General features: G+C 48.9%; 1 protein-coding gene across 1 annotated transcript; it reads left to right on the plus strand.

Moving 5' to 3' along the window:
* Positions 1–1,863: 1,863 nt before the first annotated feature.
* Positions 1,864–17,471, plus strand: CSRNP1 (cysteine and serine rich nuclear protein 1). The gene is made up of 5 exons (XM_054646444.2): positions 1,864–2,063; positions 9,014–9,209; positions 11,497–11,756; positions 12,227–12,523; positions 13,578–17,471. Exons 2-5 carry the CDS (start codon positions 9,038–9,040, stop codon positions 14,559–14,561), a joined length of 1,713 nt encoding a protein of 570 aa, XP_054502419.1. The 5' UTR covers positions 1,864–2,063; positions 9,014–9,037; the 3' UTR covers positions 14,562–17,471.
* Positions 17,472–23,502: the final 6,031 nt, after the last annotated feature.

Here is a 23,502-nt window from a genome sequence, read left to right on the forward strand (position 1 = left end):
TTTACAAGTAAAATAATCTTCCTGGAAAGAAGTGTCAGCACTCTGGCTTGCAGCACTGTGTGGGCAGCCTCTTGGAGCTAAGGAGCTCACAGTAGAGCACAGGAATAATCTCACACACCCCAATTCAGCATCATCCACCTTCTTAGGCAAGGCAAATCCAACCTGACTCCCAGGTCTGGATCCCAACCACCAGAGGCCAAAACTCTTTTTGGGGCCAATTCTTGGCTGTGGGCTAAGCCCTGCTTTTGGACCTTAACCCAGTGTGGAGGCCAAGCTTCTCCTGTGGAACTTGAACATATTATAGGGCTCAAATTCCTTGTGGGGGCCACATCCTGCTTGTAGGTCCCTAATCCCTGTGGGACCAACCATCCTGTGAGGCCCAATTTTGTTCCAGGCTCCAAGCCCTTCTCAGGGGTCCCAAATTACCTGTGGTGTCTGTTCTGGGATCCAAGCCTGGCCTGTGTGTCCCCATCCTTCTGTGTGGTCCAGACATTTTCCAGGGGTCAAGTCTGCCTGTGGGTCCCAAATCATTGTGGGGTTCAAAGCTCTGTGATGCCCAAATCTCTTTTTGGGTCTGGGCTTTGCTTGTGAGTCCCCAGCCCCTTGTGGGCCCCAAGCCCTTTGAAACAGCCACATCCATTCTGGGGTCCCTGCTGTGCCTGTGGGCCCCAAATCCCAGACACAGATCCAGGCCATTTGTGGGGTCCAAATCCCTTTCAGAGCCCAAGCCTACTTGTGGGTCCCAAGCTCCCTGAGGGACTCAAATCTGTTTGGAGTCCAGCCCTTGTGTGGGTCACCAGATTTCTGCATGGCTCAAACCCCCAGTGGAACCCAAATGTGTGTCAGGGTCCAGGCTTTGTCTGTGGGTACCCAATCTTTCATGGGCCCCAATGACCTTGAAACATCCAAACCCTTTTTGGGGTCCATGCCTGCTGCAGGTTCCCAAGCCCCCTGTGGTATTTAAATGCATTCTGGAGTCCAAGCTGTACCCGTGGCTCCCAAATCCCAAACTTTTGCAGAGACCCAAACCCTTTGAAAGGTCCAAATCCCTTTCAGGTTCCAAGCCTGCTTGGGGGTCCCCAGCCCCCTGTGGTGCCTGAATCCATTTTGGGGTCCAGCCTTTGCCATGTAAGTGTTCAACTCCTTGTAAGACCCAAAGCCCCTGTGGTACCCAAATTGATTTTGGGGTCCAAGTTTTCCCTGTGGATTCACAACCCTTTGTGGACTCTGACATCCTTGAAGCAGCCAACACCCTCTTGTTTTGGGGTCCCCAGACTCCTGTGTGCCCAAATGTGTTTTGGGGCCCATGCTGTGCCTGTGATTCCCCAGTTCCTTGTGGGACACAGCTTCTCTGAGGGACTCAAATCCATTTTGGGGGTCCCAGCACCCCATGACCACTTGGGGGTCCAAGCAGTACCCATGACTTCCCAATCCCTCATAGTATAGACACCCCTCTTTGAGACCTAAATCCATTTGGGTTCTCGCTTGGGGTCCCTACTCAGACCCACTTCGGGGTCCACACTATGCCTGTGGCTCCTCAACCCCTTGTGGGACACAGCTTCCCATGGAACTCAAATCCATTTTGGGGTCCCCATCCCTCCGTGCTACTCAGACCCTCTTTGGGGTCCATGCTCTCCCTGTGGCTCCTCAATCTCTTGTGGGACGCAGCTCCCCCGTGGGACCCGCAGCGGTGCGGGGGGATGCGGAAAGATGCGGAGAGATGCGGGGCGATGCGGGGCGGTTCGGAGCGATGCAGGGAGGTGCGGGGAGATGCGGGGCGGTTCGGAGCGATGCGGGGCGGTTCGGAGCGATGCGGGGCGGTGCGGAGCGATGCGGGGCGGTGCCTCCCGCCGCTCCTGACTCAGCGCCCCGCCCGGCGGGGGCAGGAAGCCGGGCGGGCCGGCCGGCCCCGCTCCTGTCACCGCCTGCGTCAGAGCCCGGAGTTTTCCACTGACGGAAAAGGGCAGCGCGGGGCGGCGCAGCCCGGCCCGGCCCCGGCAGCGGAGCGGGAGGCGCCGCGCCAGGCACCGCCGCTGCAGCCGGAGCCGCCACCGCCGCCGCAGGTAGGGACCGGGCGGGCAGCGGCGCCGGGATGGGGATGGGGATTGGGATGGGGATGGGGATGGGGGAGCCGGCGTGGGCGGCGAGGGGGAGGCTCGCGTTTTACCACCGAGGGCTGCGATTGCGGGGTCCGCTCGGTGCCTGCCCAGCGCGGGGTTCGGCCGCCGGTTCCCGGCTCGGAGCCGTCCCGCCGGCTGTGCCGGGGGTCGCTGCCGGTGCCCGCCGCCCGCTGCCGGCGGTCGCGCCGCCCCGGCGCCGTCTGGCCGCGCTGCTGTGCCCGGCGGGGCTGCGGCTGGGGCTGAGCCGCCGGGGAGCTCCGGGAGCCGCCGGGGCAGCGGGACCGCGTTCCTTCCTCGGGGGAAGGGCTGCGGGTTTGCTGCGCCCCCGAGCCGGCCCCCCGCACTCTGCCCTACGGACACCCGAGCAGCTTTATAATATTTATTAGGAGTAGCGCAGAGTTCCCTTCTCACCCCTGCCCCCGGTAAGTCCAGGCTCCGCTCCATCGCCGCGGCCGCGGTTCCAATTTTTTGATGTTGAGAGAAAGGTTGGGGAGGGGGTTGGGGGGAGCCTTGCCGGCTCGCTCTTCCCCAAATCCGCCCGGCTGGGGATGCTTTCCCGTCGCTACAGCAACACCTACCGACGGGCGCACGGAGGGACCGACGGGCGGACAGACGGAGCGGGGCACCCCCCACACCCCCCGCCTCCCGAAATAAGACATCGCGGCTTTTACAGCCCACCTGAAAAAAAGGAGGGAATAAAATATTTTTTTTTTAAAAAAAGGATACCCTGCCTCCCGCCCCCGAGTACTAAGTTTTCTCAGGTTTTTATAATTTTTTTTTTTTGCCTGCTCCCCCCCCACTCCCTCCTCTACCACCGGCATCCTCAAAAGTGTCTGTCACCTCCGAGTTACATAATGTCGCTGTAGGAAGAGGCTGACACACAGGGACAGCCCTTTCCTAAAGCAGCTCAGCCTTACTAACGCCTGGAATGCCAGCGCCTGGGTGGGATGGATGGAGGGAAAACCCTCGCGGCCGTTTACGAACCTCGAAGTCACAGAATGAGGGAATCCTTAAAGGCTGGAAAAGCCCTCTAAAATCCCCGAGTCCAACCCTTAACCCAGCACTGCCAGGTCAAGTCTTATCATTTGTTATCAGGAATTGATCACCAATTATTAATTGATTTTATTACTTTATTTTTTTTCATGAAAGTGATTTTAGTTTTGCTCTGCTGAGCAGTTTGCAGAGGTAGCCCGTCAAGGTGTGTGTGTGTGTGTGGTGGGGGGGCGGGGTTATTTTCAGGATGGTTGGGTTTGTTCTCCTCCCGGAGAGACTCCGCAGCTCCCGGCAAAGGCTTTAATAATTCAGCGCAGGAAATGCGTGCGTATATATAGCAGGGAAGGTAACTGCACAGCGTGTACCTACAGGAGGACAAATATGGAAACCTGGTGTGAATTATTCATGAGGTGTGATCAAATAGAGGATTTTCCTAGACAAAGCACACTTCGCTGTTTTCCTGTTTGTTACAGCACAATCTGCGCCGAGTACATCCGAACCTCCTTTCATTTTGGGCCGTGTCAGATAACCTTTAATGTATTTGCTGAAATCTCTTATTTACCTTTCAAGCTGTCAGCAAGAAGTAAGGGCTTGGTAGAAAAATCTGACAAGCCTTTTTTTTTTTTTCTTTTTCTCTTATTTATTTTTTTTTCTTTGTGGCCTTCCAAAAATTAGGAGATGGAGTAAACACTTCTGCTGCTCCTTCCGGGGAAGGTGTTTTGCCTGCTCAGTCTCTGACAGGAGCATAAACTCGTGGTGCTACGGACTGATTCATGCTCCCACTCCGCAGCACGACGTACTTTGGGTTTTGCTGTTGCATAGTAGGCAGAGGCTATTTTTAACTGGAGCAAGGTTATGAAACCTTAGACCCAGCTGGGTGAAAATAATCTGGTCTGAACTGGAAAGCACGGCTTTATGTGGCTGGGAACACGCGTGGGACTGTCCCCTGGAGGCTCCTGGTGGGATGATCCCGCTCCCCTTGGCTCCAGTCAGCCCCGAAATTGGGAAGTGCTGTCATCGGGAGGCTGTCACGGCGGCACAGGGGAAACCACTTAAGTAAATATGCAAAGAATTAAAATAGTTAAATGATTGAGCAATGAATCAGGGCTGATAGTGTGGCGATTATTAAATAACCCTGAGGTGTTGCTGGGCTCACCGCTGCTGTTAGACATCAGATTTCTGGGATTGCTGAGCGCCAAGCTCAGCTCCGCAGCACTTTTTGGGGGATTCTCACACCGAGATCTCTTTGCCCACAAGAAACGGCGGCGTGCAAACAAACACCAACCCCAGCAACTCCCCCAGCGCTGCTCCACGAGCTGCCCTCGGAGCCGTACCTGGCTAAAATATGCGGTGGTGTTTTTTAAACTAATATTTACTCCTGCTAGACCTGCACAGCCACTGCGGCTCCGGGGGAGGGAGCGGGAGCCGCTCTGACTCACGGCTCAGCGCGGTCCTGAACTCGCTCCCAGCGCCCCGGTGTGCTGGGAACAGTGCATCCACCTCGGTGCGCTCTGCAATAAACCCGCTTTGCCCTCCTGCGATGCAAAATGCCACTTTGTCTTCCTGAGCTTTAAAGTCAGCAAACCAGCTCAAAAAGTCACCGGGAAACAAATGCTTTTAGTGCACTGTGCTGAGTTTTTTGGGGGGGTCGGAGGGATTGTTGTTTCCTTGGTGTTCCCTGAATCACTTGGCAAAAGAAACTTTGCTTTCAATAACTTATGCACAGATTGGGATCCTTCCGTTCTTTAGGATGCTCCAGCGACCAACCAGCCCCCCAAAATCTGAAATATTCTTGCTCCTGGGTGTTCTCCTGCAATGCCATGGGAATTGTGGCACAAGCAAAGGCAGCTGCTGGAGTCGCTGTGAGGAGTTTCCTTTGCTTTGCCTGCGCTGCTGCGATCGCCTGACGCTTCAAAGCACATCTACAGCCCCAAAACACAGCACTGAAACATCTCCTCCTCCTAATTCTGCCCAAAGCCTCTCTGTGCAGTCTCCTGGAGACTGGACACTGGTAGGGGTTTTTAGTTGCCTTCCTCTGCACTTGGCTAAACAAATGCCAAACCTTCTTAAATCTAAATTACTCGAAATATTTACTGTTGAGACGTCGTCCAAGAGGAGGATAGTTAAAACATTAATTCCTTGCATTCCAGTGTATTAGGGCTTTACCCTGCAACTTGTTGGGTGCCAGAAATGGGACTTTGCAGATTGGATTCCCTTCCCCCCCAACTGGACTGCCCCCTCCTATTCCCCCCACCCAAACTTTAATGCTTTTTAAAAAAAAAAAAGAAAAAAAAAAAAAAAAGGAGGGAGAGAGAAAGAAAGGAATGCACATCTGGGCTAAATATTTGTTAGAAAGTATTCCCAGGATAGTGGGAGTTCTGGTGCCAGAGAGGAATTCCTGCGGGTTTGATCCATTGCATTATGTACTTGTTCCAAAAGCTGTTTTCAGTAAAATAGATGAGTAAGAAGTCTTAGCCAAGAACAGAATGTCTTTTTTGGCAACTGAAAGGAAGATAGGATTATTTTATTTCAGGTTATGTAAAAAAAAAAAAAAAAAAAAAAAAAAGAGAAGGTGGTAAAATCCTGCACTCCATGGTGCCTGCAGAGATTTGCAATGGCAAACTCAGATATAGGTATTTATTTTTTTCCATGCTGCTGTGGACATTTTTGGGACTTGCTTTTAAGACACTGCTGTGGGTTTAAGGTTCCTTGCAAAATTACTGCAATTAAAATATCCTCATTGTGTCTGAATGGGCCTCTGGGCTTTTTTGGCTGAGTGACCAGTGGCCTTGGTGACATGGCTTTAAAGGCAGCATCTAAACTGCTGGTGTGAATTCTGTCTCCACATGCCAGGGCAAGGAGGGGAGCAGAGGCTCACCTTGGCTTTGACAGTAAAATGCCCATCTGGAGGATTTTTTGGGGTAGGGTAGAAACAGACACTGATGGGTGAAGCTTTACTCTGTCTCTCCTGAGAAGGATTTGAAAATTTGGCTTGGAAAACATCACAGCCATAAATCAGCAATGAGGGGGAAGGTGTAACAGGAGAAAATCACTATATTTTGGCTGGTGGGCAGCAGGTTCACCAGCTTTTTCCCATTAGCTGAGAATCCTGTTTGCACAACGCCTCCTTTGCATTAACAAAACAATAGGTGTCTTGAAGAAGCCAGCGTGCCAAAAGTGTTTTTTTTTTTCCCCTATCCATTTGGCTCATTCTCATAGATGGGGAGCTGCACAAACCTCCCTTCATCCTCCTGGCTGGTGATAGTATTTAAAAAATAAATAAATAGAATTGCACCATCTTATGCACAGCTTGCCTTGGCTCTGGCTTGGTGTTTGTGTTAGCTGGGTTCTCTGGCTGCAGGAGAGCACTCTGGTTTCCCTCTGGGGTTGGTCTGGGGGGATGTGGTGCAGCCCCTGTTGGGCTGTTGGGTTGGCTGGTGACCTGAGCATCAGGGCTGCTGCATCTTTGGTCCAACCCTGGGAGTTATCCCTGTCTCAGCAGCGTGGCCTTGGCTGCTCCAGCAGCCTCCAGTGTCTCCCACGGGACTTGGATGTGGTCAGCATCGCATCTCTGAGGGTGTTTGCTATTGGAAATGTGTCCTACAGGCATTTTAGGGAGCTGGTTTCTCCCTCCCTTGGCTAGAGTGGCATCCCTCACTGTCATCCCTCACTGTCCTGTGGAGCATTCTCTCTGCAGCACGAGCTGATGCTCTTTCAAGCCACATGTGGGATATTTTTTTTGCAAAGTTTTTGCCCATTCCAGGTGGACGGTGGGGTCTGCAAACAAAAAGCAGCCCAGGCTTTGATTTGCACCCCTGCCATGGATTTGGAGAATTTCTTTGTTCCTGGTTGCTTCTTAAAGCAAACATGAGACAGAGCAGGAGGCACATACACAAAAATAAGGCAAATAAAAACTTTGTTATTTGGTTTGTGGCCACCTGCGAGCTCAGCTTTGCCATGGAGCAGGCAGGGAAGGGGTTAATCCAGGTGTTGGGTAGGACATGTGCTGCTGGGGCTGGAGGGTGGCCAAATCCACCTTCTCTGCATCTATTTTGGATTAGGGCCAAAAAAACAACAACCCCTCTGTGGCAAAGCCACCTGCAGCTCCAGGTCTGTTGAGGAGGAGGAGGAGGGATGGAGGGATCACTTCTCCCCAGGTTCAGGGGGACGTGCTGGCCCTGTAAGCACACCTTGCAGCCAATGATTAACTCCTCCAGGCCAGGGAAGTGCTTCAGCCAGGGACTTTTCTGACCTTTAAGGTGACTATTGTCTCCTGGGAAGCTGGTGGTAAACATAATTAGGGAGGGTTGGTGCAGGACTTGGAAGGAGCTGTGTGCTCCTGTCCTGCCATGTGATACTGCTTGGTGCTGTCGGGACACTGAAAATCCCATGGTGGGGAGGTTCTGCCTCTGGTGTGGTGTCTGGTCTGTCAGAAGGGCAGGTTTAGTGCTTTTTTGTTTTGTTTTTTTTCTTTTTCAGAGACTTAAATTTCAGACATGTAAAAAAAAAAACTTCAGACATGTAAAGCGGGGTGAGAAAGTGTTTGGGTTGCAAAGAATGGAGAAGTTTCGTGTGGTGGGAGGGGATGTGGACTGGGTGTCTGGCACCCCTGTATCTGCACTGCCACCATCCCAGGGCTGTCTACTGTCCCAGGTTATCCAAATTCTAGGGATGCTTTAGCTTTTGTGTATTATGGGGTGGCTGTTAGCATCACACATTACTGGGTCTCTCCCCTCCTTGGAGTTCCTGGGCTGGGGCTGCATCCCTCCCACCGTGGTTGTGCTTTACAGTTTGGAGGGATGGGGTCAGAGCAAGCCACCCCTCAGGCAGCAGCCTGGCTCTCAGCTCTGGGGATGGCTCCCAAATAAGCTGGCAGTGGCTCCTGCAGGAGCAGGGGGAGCTGGGGGGTGTTGCCAGAGTCTCAAAGGTGGAATGATCCATCATCAGTGCGCCCCAGGCTGAGTGGGTGCTGATGTCCATTAGAATCATAGAATATCCTGAGCTGAAGGGACCTACAAGGATCATCAAGTCCCAGCTCCTGGCCATACACAGGACCACCCCAAGAATCCCACCCTGTGCCTGAGAGCATTGCCCAAACATACTGTAGGCAAAGGCTTTCGTGTTTTCTTTTTTCATCTCCCGAATTTGCACAAACTTTATAAAAGCAGAGTTTAAAAGATGCAACACAGTTATTTTTGGCTTTCTTTTATTTTTTTTCCTTTAAGATGAGCAGGGGCAAAGCATGCAGGAAATTTAGGAATCTAGGCAAGTACAGAGCTCCTTTGTTTTTAATTAGCTGCGTTGTTTTTAATTGCTTCTATGCTTGATACATAACCCAGCCTAAACAAGAATAGCTTATTGAATGGGGGACTGACTATGAAAGGCACCGTGAGGAGAAGGGCTGTTCTTCACAGTTGATATATTTGTATTTCAGTGCTTCATTTAATAAGTCTGTTTCCCCGGGGGGCTGTAGCAAGTAAATCATGCCAACAGATTGTTTTCTGCAAACTGGCTTATTTTTGTAATTAGCAAGACGTTAAAGCTGTAACTGCATAGAAAGCGATCTGGGTGAGGAGTGAACATAAAAGAATTAGTAAGCAAAATGTAATACTTACTGTTTGATGACATTTGTGTTGATTGGATTGGTTTCTGGACAGTTTGTTGTCTGGGATAGTCAGTTCCTTCTGCAGTGTTGTGAAATGGGAGAGAAATTCACAGGTGAGCACAGCGAGTGTAGTGAGATGAGGTGTTTTAGGGGCAGCACTTTTTGGGAATCACATCTGCATTGCCAAGTGGATCTGATGGGGAAGCCTTGCTGGGGGTTACAGCTGTCCTGCTCATCACCAGAAACTGCTAAAATTTCCCTGGCCTCATGTTGGTTTTTTTCCTTTGTTTTCCAGTTATATGACAAAAACGGCGTCACCATGAGCGGAGTATTGAAAAGGAAGTATGAAGAGCTGGGAGATGACAGCACCTACTGCTCCTCCTCCTCCTGCTCCCCCCTGTCCTCCTCAGCATCCTCAGGCTGGGACACCGATGAGGAGAATTCCCGTGGAGAGCCCAAGCCCAGCTCTGCCTTAATGTCCAGCTTCACCCGTGAGTAGCTCTGGCTTTCCCAGGATCAGCCATGCCTCTGCATGGGTTTTTTGTAGGGTGCTGGTGGGTCACCACCACACAGAGACCCCCTTGGGGCACACACCTTTATGGCTGGAAGTGATTGTGGCACCTGCCACCTGTCATGACACTGGTTTATGATCATCCATCCATCTCACAGTGGTCTTCCTCAGCCCTTCCTTCCAGTATTTATAATTCCTTTGGAATATTTTTGCTGAAGTCCAGGTTTGCAGGAATAGAAACCAAAGGATGGGTGTGCAGAAAGGCATGTGGGTGCCTCCAAGCCTGTGCTGCTGGACCATCCCACCATCCCTCAATTCCCTGTCAAGCTGTTTCACAGGCAAAACCTAATCAGACAGTGAAGGCCTGTAATGCTCTTTTTAAAAAATGATTAACCAGTAACGTAATTACCATTTCAGAACTTGTTTCCTACGTAAATTGGGTACTTTGCCAAAGAACATGACACGTTTGACATTGCCTGAGCTGCTAGTACAGATAAAAGCTATTTTGTTTTCCCAGCAATGTAAGTTTTGAGAGCTTTTAGGAAAACACACAGAAGGCAGTGTTGTAAAGCCCTTTATCTGCCGTGTGAAGGGAAAAATAAAAAGTACAATAGAAGAACATCTTCATGGAGGAGAAATAGTCCAACCTAGTAAATTATACTGAACACCCACTGTATATAGCAGTTAAGGTCCACTTAGCAGACATACACAAACACGCAGTGGTCTGAAAAGGCTTTAGAAGTCTTGTAATAATAAAGAGTCTCATTCTTGCTTGTCTTCCCAGGTTTTGTGACAAAACAATGAACTTTTTGTACTCTCTGGCTCAATTGGAAAAGGGTCAGGAATGGGAAAACAATTTCAGAGGAGGGGTGCAGGGAGAGAGAAGCAAATGCCAAAGTGCAGCAGCTCGGCCGATAGATGATCGTGGTGGTTAACTTGCCTTCTGATAAAGAGCTCGTGTTTTAGGAGATTGAGTCAAGGTTATTGTGAAAATGCAACTCACAGTGCAAAGATACGATCAGAGTGACTGCAGGGCCCAGTGTGAACCCCCAGCTATTGAGCAGAAGCTGCTGACACAGCTGGGTGAACACTTCTTTTTTATCTTTTTTTTTTTTTTCCACATGAAACCGAAACACTATATTTTGGCAAGTGAGACCTGTGAAATGTGGGTGCAGTTAACTGTCCAGTCTTGCACTTTCACAGCCTTTGGGGCCCACCAAGCCAGCTGAGCCCCTCGGGTTGTTGCAGTCTTTTCCTTGGATCCCACTGCAGGGCTGCTTGTGGCTCTGCCTCCCAAAGAGCAGGGCTTGATCCCAGCTCTGCAGCAGTCACCCACCCCTTCTGGGTTATTTTTTTCCAACCAAAGCACCCCTGCACTAGCAGAGAATGGGACCAGAAATGCCTCCCCACCACAAATTTGGGTGTAGCTGGCTCTTGTTCCTGCCACCCTCACATGGCTGGGCCTGGCTTTACTTTCTTGGCAGGCCACACTCGTGGAAACTCACTGACTCTGAACCTGCCCTGACTAATTAGTCCCCCTGCATCTGCTGTGTTTGCATGTGCAGCTGTGCAGGGCCAGGTATCTCTGGAGAGGCTCTGCTCTAAGTGATGTGTAGCATGTTTCAGCAGTTTAAGATAAACCAGAGTCATGTATTGCCGTGTTTACCCAGGCATCACCTGCACAAAGATTAACATCTCTGCAGCTGCTCTCAAATGAGTCTCTTGAGAATAAACCATAGATTCAGAGTTCCTCCCAGTGGATGGTGAAAGGAAGTACCAGAAAAAACAACAATTTGGGCTGTTTTCTGCCCTGCCACAGAAGTTGGAGCCATGAAGCACCAGGAATAGCAATGCCCTGGCATCCCAGGAGCAGACCAGGGGCTCCTGAGCGTGGGGCAGAGTGGATTTAGAGAGACAGATGTGTAGGATGGCTGGTTGCTTGTTCATTATGCTCTGCCACATGTGAAGAATAAGCAAATGGATGTTCCTGGGGGAAGTCAAGCAGGAAGGAGAAGCAGCAGCCACCTCTTAGGGTGAATCTCATCATTGACTCTGATGCAGCAGAGTTTGGCTCAGCTTCCTCTCCATCCTCATCCCACCTCTGAAGTGTTAGCTCCTAAAACACCACCAAGCAATGTTGTAGCTCTGTCCCAGTGTTTTTCTGTTGAGAGAGTAATTACAAATCCTGCCTGTTTGTAATATTTCTATTCATCTGCAGCATGGCTTAGTGCTTTTTCTTTTTTTTTTTTTGATTCTCCCCTTTTTAGCCACATCAATCCTGAAGAAATCCAAGCGACTAAAGAAGAACAATGTGGAGTTTGACCGGGTCACTGTGTTTTACTTCCCACGCTGCCAGGGCTTCACGAGCGTGCCCAGCCGTGGGGGCTGTACCCTGGGCATGGTGAGCAAACACAGCTCCTCCCGCCAGTTCACGCTGGCAGAGTTTTCAAAGGAGCAGGAGAACGTCCGTCGGGGCAAGCTCGAAGAGAAATTGAAAGAGGAGAAGTTGGAAGCGTTGAAATGGAAAGTGAGTGAGGAGCGTGGGGCTGGGTTGATGAGGAGCTGGTGGATGCTGTTGGTTAATTGGCCAGTTTTTAGCAAGAGCCTCTGAGACCTGGGAGCATCAATCCTTAGCTCGCAGTTTGGGTCTCCAAAAAACACAGGCTCCAGTGGGGGGACTTTAATTTAGTTCTCCTCCTTAGAAAAGTGAAAAGACACAGAAGACATTTTTGCTCTTTTGGTGGTACCTCTCTGTTCTGGGATCCACTTGAGACTCTTTTTGGTGTCTCCCAAAGTCTTTTCATTTCTGGTTTAGATACTTGATATCCCAGGACACATCTCCAGTCAGGTCTTTGTGGGCTCTGACTTAGATGTTGATCCTGAGGTTGGCCACCATGGGGGAGAGCTCATTCCTTCCTTGTTTCCCCTCACCTGGGGGTTCCAATGGCTCTGAGTCCCAAACAATCCCCTGAGGCTTTGTCCATGTTCTGCCCTCAGCTAACCATGAACGGCACCAAGGAGTCGGAAGAGGCCAACCAGCTCACCATCGAGGACATCTCCGACGACGACATCGACGTCAGCAACGTGGACCTGGAGGACGGCTTCTTCCTGCAGCCCTACCCCGCCAAGAAGAGGCGGGCGCTGCTGAAGGCCGTGGGCGTCAAGAAGATCGACAAGGAGGAGAAGCGGGAGCTGCACAACATCCGCCTGTCCCGGGAGGACTGCGGCTGCGACTGCCGCGAGGTCTGCGACCCCGAGACCTGCAGCTGCAGCTTGGCAGGCATTAAATGTCAGGTACAGCCTCACCCCTGGGCATGGAGGGATGCTATGGCTCCAGCTGTGCGTTAGAGCAGGGGGGTGTGAGCAAGAAAAAACTTACTTTTGCTCCCTTATGTCTCTTTTTGGACCATTTTGTTGTGCTTTTTGTTTTTTGGAATCTTTGGACAGAGCTGGGGCAGCCTGTAAATCCATCTGCTCCCACTGGCTCTTAAAGGTGAGGAAAGCTCTTGGAGCATCCCTCAGGCTGCAAGGCAGGCACTGCTTGAAAGTGTTCTCTTCCCAAATCACACACTCAGCCATCCCCACACTGTAATGAGAATGTCCCTGCTTTGCATTCCCACGAGATCCATACCTGCTTGATCTCCTGTTGGGCCACGTGGGAATGTCTGCAAGGAAGAGCTCCTTGCTCCTCACACGAGGCTGCGCTTTCTCCCCCTCCCCCAGGTTTTATTTTTAATTCCTTTTACTTCTGGTGTGTGTCACAAATCCCAGCGCGCTCAGGCGAACGTGGGAGTGTCAGCTGAGCGTCAGCCCACAGTGGAGCTGTGCAGGCCACCTGCACAGTGGGATAATCCCCCTCTATTCAATTAGTGAGTTATATTTTTCAGGGTATTTTTTGCAGGTGCCTGCCCAGCTGTATTTAGGGAGCCTCATTCCCTATTCTGGGCGCTGCTTTCTCCCTCAGTGCCGTGTTTGGAAGCTGGGGGTGGCGGAGGTGGGTGCACACACACGGGAGCTCCATGTGTGTGTCACAGCTCCCCTCTAGTGGCTGCTGCAGATCAGATAGTGAAATTATTAAATAGCAATAAAGAAAAAACTCACTTTTGCTCCCTTATGTCTCCTTTTAGACCTTTTTGTTTTTGGAATCTTTTTTCTTCACTTGTACTGAAATCCAGCTTTTTATGACACCTCTTCAAAAGAGCAGGGTGTTTTGTTTTTTTTTTTCTTTCCTGCTTTAAACCCCTCAGCTGTTACTTGGTTTCTCAGGGCAGACAAGTCATGGGCAGTTTTGGTTTTACGCCACTGGGTTCAATCCTAACCCTCCCTCTCTGCTTCTCCCTGTTGCCAGATGGATCACACCTCCTTCCCCTGCGGCTGCACCAAGGATGGCTGTGGCAACACCGAGGGCAGGATCGAGTTCAACCAGGCCCGCGTGCAGACACATTTCATCCACACCATCATGAAGCTGGAGCTGGAGAAGCAGCAGCAGAGCAGCGAGAAGGTGGCAGAGGCCGAGCCCCCTTTCCGGGAGCGGCTCCCTGCGCTGGGATGCGCGGCAGGGAAGGGCTCGCTGGAGGAGCGCGCGGTGCCGCTGGCGCCTGCCTTCCAGTTCAGCCCCGACCTGGAGGCCCTGGGGGAGAACAGCTGCAGCAGTGACATGACAGACTCCTCCATCTCCTCCCACCCCAGCGAGGACCTGGAGGAGCCCTACGAGAGCCTCCCCTCCGACAAATCCCAGTCGGACGTGGACGACGACGGCTTGGCGCGCATCCTCCACTTCAACGACTCGGACGCCGAGGAGGAGAGCAGGCGTGGCCAGGATGACCTCAGCTGCTTCCATCCCACCGACTTCTTCATCGAGGATCACGGCAGCGAGGTCAAGCCTGTCCCTGGCCACTTGTCCCACCTCTCAGAGTGCCTGGATGAGAATGCCAACCAGGACAGCGGGGGTTTGCTGGAGGATGCAGCCCACGGGAGGTGCGATGGGCTGTCCTGCTGCGCCCCCTCCTCCACTGAGCCCTGCTCCAAGAGCTATGCCGACCTCAGCCTTTCCTCTGATTCCTTGGATTTCTTCCAGTCCTTCTCGGACTATAACTTGGGACCCCTTTACAACTCCTTAAAGGAGTATGAGAACCTGGATAACTTCTCAGCGTTACAGTTTCAGTTGCCTAATTTCCCTGGCTTCCCGCAAGCCGGAGATCAGGGCTCCTGTTTCTTGGAGTCCCTCATTGGTTTGTCCGAATCCGTCCCTGAAACCCCAGCCCCTTTCACAGACAATCAACTTTTGGAGGATGCCATCAAGTCATCACTGATGGAGACAGTGAAGGTGTGAAACACTGATGTGGCTCAGGCAAGGACTGATGCCGAAAGGAAAACGGAGGAACAGTTGGACAGGCAAACTTTCACTGAAAGGATGGTGTGCTACTCAAATATAAGGAAGAAAAAACAGCAACAGCAGAAGACTTTCTAAGCAAATTAACTATTTTTGGTCTTTATACAACATGGACGTTTTGACATACTGCAGCTACAATCAGTTCTCTCGCTGTTTGTGCAAAAATTTCTAAACTTTCATGACGGGGTGGGGAAGGGAGGGAGGGAGAAAGACTTTCACATGAGAATTTCCTTGTGTTTTGTACGAAAAGACCTGTTGAGAAAAACTCCTCGCTAACGTTGCCAGTCGTCCATACAGCCCCTTCTAGAAACGTTTCAGTGTTGCAGGAACTTTTTAAGGCAACTTTTTGAAGCTGTATTTATTGTGAAAATTTGTGGTTTGCGTAAGAGTCGGCCCAACACACTCTTACGTTTAAATCTGACGAGGTTTACAGAAGAGATCCATACACTATATACATAATCATTCTTCATCTATTTATTGCAAATTCCAGAATTTAACTAGCCACTGAAGCTTGAACTAGCATGAAACCTTATTTAAATTGGTAATACCTCAGATGTATTATGTGTACAATCATATTTTTTTGCATAATATATCTGTATTTATTTATTTTCTACCTGTAGTACGTGAATAGCACTGTGGTTTGTCGATGACCTGGAAGGGCAATAAGGTCTTCAAGAGGAAGATGACCCTGGTTTTTCTGAGTCTGAATGATGTTGGCTGTTTGGTCTTCACTTCACATTTCTAAAAACACTGAACAGAAGTGGTGTGGGAGAGGAGGAACAAGGGAAGAGTTTGTGCAACATCCCTTGGTTTCTCCCAGCCTTGTCATAGACATGAGAATGGTGTTTGGTCTCCCTAATGTCACTGTGGAGAGCAAAGCAAGCAAAACCTTCAACTATTTAAGAAGTAACATTAATACTAGCACGAAACAAAACCCAAGCCCTTTTTGTAAATTATTTTATAATTTATTTAATTTCCTAGGGATTTGGCCATGAGATCTTTCCCCATCAGTTATGGTGCCTGAATATGCAGAGGAACTGTCAGCAGCGGTGGGGAGGTGGAACCGTAAGGACCTTGGCAGCCCTCGTGGGGGGCTTTGGGAGAGCAAAGCCAAAACAGCAACAGTGCTCAAGCTCCTCAGCAAGTGCTCCTTAAGACTCCCCAGCACCAAGGATGTCGCAGCTCCAAAATCCAGTGGGTCACACTGATTGTACTGTATTTTTATATAGGTGAATCAAGTAATTCAAGCAAAACAGATGGATATGAAATGTTTTGGGTTATTTACCCTGTGAGTACAGTTTTTGAAGACCTGAAGACCAAGCTGAAAAACTGAAGGCTTTTGGTTTTTAAAATGAGAGGAACCTTTGTGTTGAGGAAGGATACTGGAGGCTGCCTTGGCCTTTTGCTATTTAAGTCAGTCTGAGAGCAAGACACTGTTTGGCCACGAGATGTAACTGGACAAAAAAAATCTGTGCATCAGTGATACACTAAGTGCCTACACCAGTGGTATGGAAAAAGCAAAATGGATTTAAAACCTACCAACTTTAAATTCCCCCCTTGGAAAATTTGGTGATGGGAGTGATTCCTGGCATTACCAGCACAGGACGAGGAGACAGTTCTGGTGTCCCCAGCTCTGCTGCCCTGGGAGCAGCTGGAGGAAACTTCTGGGGGTGCAGAGACACACAGACAAGGGAACCAACCCCGAAACATGGATTTGAGGATTTTTCCATTGGCTGAACTGTTTCTATCCCCGACCACAGGGATGGTGCTCTTGGATACCTGCTCTTCGACAGGTGCCTCGCTGCAAACCTGCCGGCAATTTAGGAAACTTCTGGCGTACGAAACGCGGGTTGCTTGGGGTTTGTTTTTTTAAAAAATCCTTATTATTGCTATTTAATTGTACATCTTCTCTGGTATTGAGCCGGTCAACTTGGAAATGGAGCTGACCCCCCACGGCCACGAGCGGGTCCTGAGCCCGCGCTCGCTGCCGCTTCCTCCCGCAAGGCATCGCCCCCGGGGCGACTGTAGGAATACTACTGGCAGATGGAGGATTTCCTGGATATATCTATTATTATAATTATTATTATTATTGTTATTATTATAATTATTATTTTTATTATTATTTTTCATTGTCGTCATTGTTTCTTTAGACTGAAGAATCCCCTTTCCAGTTATCTCCTAGGTGGTAGTTCCTTCAGTTCCTTCAGACTGCATCCGAAATACTGACAGTTGAAAGTCTGGTAGCCTTCTGTATTTATTGGCACTAATGTATTTTGTAACATTCCTAGGTTTCTCTGCATATATATATTTATATATATAAAATATATTTATATATTTTATATATAAATATATATATACACACACACACACACTTTTTTTAAATGAATGATTGGGATTGACTCCTGCCTTGTGGATTTTTTTTCAGTAATTTATTCTTTTTATTTGTGTTGGTGCCAAAAAAGAAAAAAAATATTTTTTTTCTCTTTTTTTTTTCCCCAGGGCACTGAATTGTAAATATATAATTTTTTTTTTCTTCTTGGTATCTGTGTAAAAAGTTGCCTGTTAAACAGTTTAAAAACTGGGTATTTATTGACACAATCTGTAATTATCTAATGTATTGGTTGAAACACTTTGGTTTCAACATAGCTTTATTTTAGCTTTCTTTGTGTATATATTGTGATTATGTTGCTTAAAGGTACAAGTTAAAAAAATGCTTTATTTTTACCTTATCCATTTGCATTTGTTTATAAAAAAAAAAGCATATTTGTCTACAGCTGCTGTCTCTCATTTCATCAAAGCAATATGAAGAAATTTCCATTACACTTTCAATAAAAGAATTTTGTTTGAATACGGCAGTGTCTTCACTAATGTCCTTTGTGTGACACAATAACCTTTTCTCTTTTCTCTAAATAAAGTAAAAAATCAGTGCATGGGATGTGGTTTTCCCAAACTTTTTGGCCTTGTGGATGGTGGCTGCCTGTCCCTAAGTGGGGGGATAGACAACAGTCTTGGCAGCATCCACATCACCAAGGAGAAATCTTGGGAAACCCTGGAAACCACTTTCCCTCCTGGGTTACAAATCATTTCTCATTGCCCCGTGCTCCCCCTGGGACCTGGAAGGATGCAGCTGGGCAGAAGCATCACCATGGTCCTGTGCCCCTGGGGAAAAACAGAAAAAATACTCTTGGTCATGGCAACAGCATGGAAAGAAGCGAGTAGCATGTGAAGCAGCCCATGGTACAAAGGAAAAAAGATGAATAAATCCCAGGAATCTAGATGGGGAAAAGCACACCTCTCCCATGGGTCTGTGGCTGTCAGCACAGGCATAAATCATAACCACTGCCATTGACCTGAAAGCAAGGGAAATTGGCCAAAGAATGCCATTGTCTAGTTTTCCATTGGGAATCCATTTTTAAAGGTTGCCATCTGCCCCCAGAGCAGAGAAGCTCAATTAATTGAAGAAACTATTTGTTACAAATTATTTGCTGAGCTATAAAAGCAGAAATACTGAAAAGAGGCTCATCCATGGAGGCTCTGCAACACACAGTGAAGCTCAGCCTGTTTACCCACCCAGAGGGATGTGTTTGGTTGTGGGGTTTTTTTTCTTTTGTGGGGTTTATGTCTGTAATTCCCTCTTACATTACCTATTTTCTGACTGGGAGTGGAATAGCTCCCAACATACAGCTCCAGCTGCAGCACTGGTGGGTTTTTGGCTTATGGTGATGACTTTGTGTTGTGCCCTGGCACAAGACATCATCACCAGGGGACCCAACAGCCCCAAGGGACAGTGCTGCAGCAGCCCCAAGGTGCTGCATCCCACCAGCCTCCGGCATGGGCATCCCCATGGGGAGTCACAGACTCCTGGAAAGCTTTGGATTGGAAGGGATTATATTAAAGACCACCTGGTTCAACCCCTCTCCTGATGCCTTTCACTTCACTACATTGCTCTAAGCCTCATCCAGCATGGTTTTGGGCACTTCCAGGGATGGGGCATTCACAGCTTCTCTGGGAAACCTGTGCCAGGGCGTCGCCACCTTCAGAGTAATTAATTTCCTCCTAATATCTAATGTAAACTTGCCCTCTGTCACTTTAGAGCCAGCTTCCCTGTCCTCTCACTCTGTGCCCTTGTCCAAAGTCCCTCTCCAGCTCTTTTAGGGAAGCTGCTTTGGATGCAGCCCACAATGGGCTTGGGGCTTCCTGGGCTGCCAGTGCACACTGCCAGATTGTGCCCAGCCTTTCCTCAATTCCTCCTTCCCAAGTCCCTCTCCCCAGGGCTGCTCTCCAGCCATTCTCCACCAAACCTGTGTTTGTGTTTGGGATTGCCCTGACCCCGGTGCAGGACCTTGGGTATTTTTTTTCCCATCCCATACCAGTAACAGACTAAAACTCAAATGGGAACATGCCAAGAATTGGCCATTCTGCAGTGCCCTTTCCTGGGGAAAGCCAAGCTGACCTCCAGGTCTGAGTTACAGCCTCAGCCTCTTGGAAAGCCTGGGGAAAACTTCTGCTGAATTCCATGGCAAACCTCTGCCGAATTCCATGGGAAATGCTCTTGGATGGGCAGAGGGAGTGCCTGCTGCAGTGACATGGAGTCTGGAAGCCCCAGGAATGCATCACCTGGGATGCTTTTATTGCCTCTGCAGAAGGTCTAAGGCTCCTTTACCCACTGCAGTGTCACACTGCTCAGACACACTTTACAAACCATGGAATTTATGCATCATGTATGAGGTGTATGAATATGCAACAGGCTGTTGCTTTCAAGGGTTAATCCTTTGTTAACTGGATCCTTTTTTGGGCTTATTTTGCCCAGAAAAAGGTACCTGTGCTTCTGTACCTCTTTGTTTCTATTGTCTCACATTGTCCTAATCCAAATTGTCCAAATTATTATTACTCTAATTATATTGCTATTTTTATAACCATTTTACTACTATTAAACTTTTAAAATTTTAAAATGCATCACCTGGGATGCTTTTATTGCCTCTGCAGAAGATCTAAGGCTCCTTTACCCACTGCAGTGTCACGCTGCTCAGACACACTTTACAAACCTGCCCTTTTCCTTCTATCAGCGAAACAAACGACAGAAAAAAAAAAAAAAAAAGATTTTCCCCCCAAATCTCCTGCCTCCAAGTCAAGACCTTATGGATGCCCTCAGTGCTGCAGAGCCAACACCCCTGCTCTCACTTTGCCCTGCAGCTCCTGGCTCGTTTGCTGTGTTTTGTTTGCTTGTTTTGTTTTATTTTTAATTTTCCTCTGACGGAGTCAAAGTCCATCCTCCCCGTCACTTTATGAGAAAAGTCCTGGAGCGCTGATTCCCGCACGGCGCCAGCTCTGGAGTCACCGGGGCTGGCGTCACGGGCTGTTCCCGTCCCCGGCTGGCGAGTGACTCATCCGTCCCCTTTCCGGAGGCACACAGCGCTCCCGAGCCCGCCGGCCGCACGCACAGCCCCAGCCCTGCCGGCACCTCGGCACCCAGCGAAAGCAGGCGATGAGTAACTCTGCGAGCACGGAGAGACAAGGAAAAGAAGTGGAAATAAGGAGGGTGGTTGTGAAAAGCGCGTGTTGTATGGCTCTACGCAGATGTTTACTGTGTTTTATGTATTTTAGTATGTTTTATGTATTGTAATATATGTGTTATTTGTGTAAATGTAATTTATGTGCTGCATTGATTAGTAGTGCTGTATTAACATTTTAATAGGATGGCAAATGTAGTTTTGTAGTTAAAAGGTAACGTTTGTAAGTTAAAATAGGAACTATGTATGTGGGATATATTTTTAAGAAAGGAATGAGGCACTCGCAGCAGATAGCAGCCACAGGACACCTGAATCTTTCAGAGAAAGAGAATTTATTGCCCCATTATCAGAAGAAATGAACTTCTTCCTGCCTTGCTCAGTCATGAAGATGCTGTTTAGGATTCAGAGGAAGAAGCTGACACTGCCCAGACAGAATCCTATGTTTGAATGGAATTTATGCATCATGTATGAGGTGTATGAATATGCAACAGGCTATTGCTTTTAAGGGTTAATCCTCTGTTAACTGGATCCTTTTTAGGGCTTATTTTGCCCAGAAAAAGGTACCTGTACGTCTGTACCTCTTTGTTTCTATTGTCTCACATTGTCCCAATCCAAACTGTCCAAATTATTATCACTCTAATTATATTACTATTTTTATAACCATTTTACTACCATTAAACTTTTAACACTTTAAAAGCAAGTTATAGGCGTTTTTCACAGTGGTGAAGCCCTGAGCAAGGTGGGGACGTGTTTATCCGGGGTCAGTGAATCAGCCCTTGCCAGGGATGGGAAGGAGCAGCACTGCCTGGTGCCAGGTGGGGTGGGAGTGCCAGCTGGGTGTCACCAGGCTGGGACAGGGCTGTGTGCAGGCAGCTGGATGGCTTCAGCCCTGCCAAGGAAAGCTGTGGGTGGCAGCTGGTTTAACCCTCCCGGGGTGCAGCTCTGTGAAATCAGTGGGCACAGCTTTCAGCAGCAGCACCTCACAGAGGGACCATCTCCAGCCAGCCCAGTAACCCCTCTGGGAAAGGTGAACTCCTCCTGGCTGTGATAAACTGCTGCTTCCAGGCCATGAGGATGCTCTGAGAGCTGGAGGTGTTCACCTGGAGAAGGGAAGGCTCCAGGGAAAACTTAAAGCTCCTTCCAGAGCCTGAGGGTGTTACAGGAAGGCTGGAGAGGGCCTGGAGACGAGAGCATGGAGTGATGGGTCCATGGCTTTAAAATGAAAAGGGACAATGGCTTTCAACTGAAAAAGGGAAGGTTTGGATTGGATATTGGAAAGAAATTCTTCCCTGTGAGGGTGGTGAGACGCTGCCCAGAGCAGTTCTGGATTCCACATCCCTGGAAGTGTCCAAGGCCAGGTTGGACAAGGGTCTGAGCAACCTGGGCTGGTGCAAGGTGTCCCTGCTCATGGCACAGGGTGGGAACTGGATGGTTTTTAAAGTCCCTTTCAAGCCAAACCTTTATGATTCTCCTCCATAGCTACGACCACCAGGAATTTTTAGGGCTGCTTAATCCACACATTCCCACCAGCTTGTTTTACCCCTCCCAGCCTGCTGCTGAATAAATGGCAGCATTGCCATCTACTGGGCAGCTGCCTCCTTCTCTCAACCTCTCAGCTGCTCAAATTGCTCCTGGGCAATGCTTGTCCTCCTCTGTGGGACCAGACACAACTCATATCTCACTAAGATATCATAGTAAAAGAAAACAAAATATTGCTTAAATGGCCCACTGGGGTTTAAGGAGATATGGGGGTGTCCTGGGGCTTGACTGGCCTGGCACACACATCCTCAGCCAGGTGAAACCATCTCCAGAAGGAAAATGCTCAAACCCCCCCACCCCCAATGGATGCACCTCTATTTTGACCAGGGAAGCTGAGTGAGGACAAAATGTGCTGGTCATGCCTTACTCCATTACATCAATAGGTACATAAAACACACCAAAATTGGAAGATCTGCAACCACAGAGCTGAAATATTCTGCCACAAGCACAGAGGCTTTTAATCAGCCCAGTTGAGAAGGCTGAAAAACTTGAGATTCCCTATGAACCACATGAGCCACACACTGGGCTAAAACATTACAGAATTAATAACATTCAAGGTTCTCCCTCCAAAACAAACCTGCTCCCCTGAGATCCTCTGCAAAGGAAACTATTATCTATTACATTACCCTGGAAATAAATACTTGGCTACTACTTTGGAGTAAATAGAGATGGAAACTTAATGGTACCTAAGTGCTTTTCATAGTCAGAGCATCCCAAAGCTCCCTCTGGTAATTAAGGCTGAATGGCTGTCAGGAGGCAGCAGGGCCCCTTGCAGCCACACTCCCAAATATCCATCACTTTTGCCTGCAGGTGAGCAAGAGTTGATTGGTGAAGGAGTGGTACAATTTCAGCTGCAGAGATTTTGGGGTTATCCTGATAAAGGACAGCAGTGCCAGGGTAGGATTTGGGTGAGGAAATGTCTGTAACCAGAACAGTTTTTGCAGCCATGGTGTGGCTGAGGGCTCTATTGCTGAGCTTAGATCTGTGTGACTTGAAAGCTCCCCAGCTCTGCTGTATTTTGGGCCAGCTGAGGTGCTTGAGGGTATGAAGACTTTCCCATGGGGGTGATGTGTGGAAACCCAGGGCACAGGGAATGTTTCTCTGTCTGTTCTGGGTGCCCTGACCCCCAGGGCAGCACTGACTCTGACCCTCATTCATGGAGAAAGTTTCCCAGACTTCAAGATAGACTGGAACCCACAAAAGTGTGAAATAGATTATAGAGAGCAGTGCAGGTGTGTCACTGGGTGAGAAATTGAGGTTTTGGGGTTTTTAGTGTGTTGTGGATGGCAGCAAGATGGAGGGCACAGGGTGTCACCCTGGGTTTCTGCTCCATGCTTCTTCTTCCTCCTTCTCCATGGGTTTGGGTGGCATTTTGTAATTGGGCAGAAAAGTCCCCATTGCAGCTCTGTGGGATCAGTGATTGGGTTAAAAGGGAAAATAATCCAGGTGTCAGTTCTTAATTGGATAGTTTAGTCTGAAAAGGCCTTGGAACAAGAGATTGTTGGCCATTTTGTGCCTTCTAATGAAAAGCTACTGAACTCACAGCAGTGAGACTGTTTTACTGATAAGAAATAATAAACACCTGAGTCTGAACATGAAACAGCATCTCAAATGCCTTCAATCCTGACCCAGAGAAACCCACAACTGGTACCCCCACAGTGGAGAGATGACAAGGGACCTCAGGAGAGCTGTGTCCCTTTGACCCAGAAGGATGGGATGGGGTATAATGGGATAGAACATTCTCAGACATTTCTAATGCCACTGACCCCTATATTTGATCTGTGCATCCCCTGTTTCACAGCATCTGCAGCCTCCCCTCTCAAAATATCCCA

Source organism: Agelaius phoeniceus, chromosome 1 (genome assembly GCF_051311805.1).
Source record: "Agelaius phoeniceus isolate bAgePho1 chromosome 1, bAgePho1.hap1, whole genome shotgun sequence".
NCBI classification, from domain to species: domain Eukaryota; kingdom Metazoa; phylum Chordata; class Aves; order Passeriformes; family Icteridae; genus Agelaius; species Agelaius phoeniceus.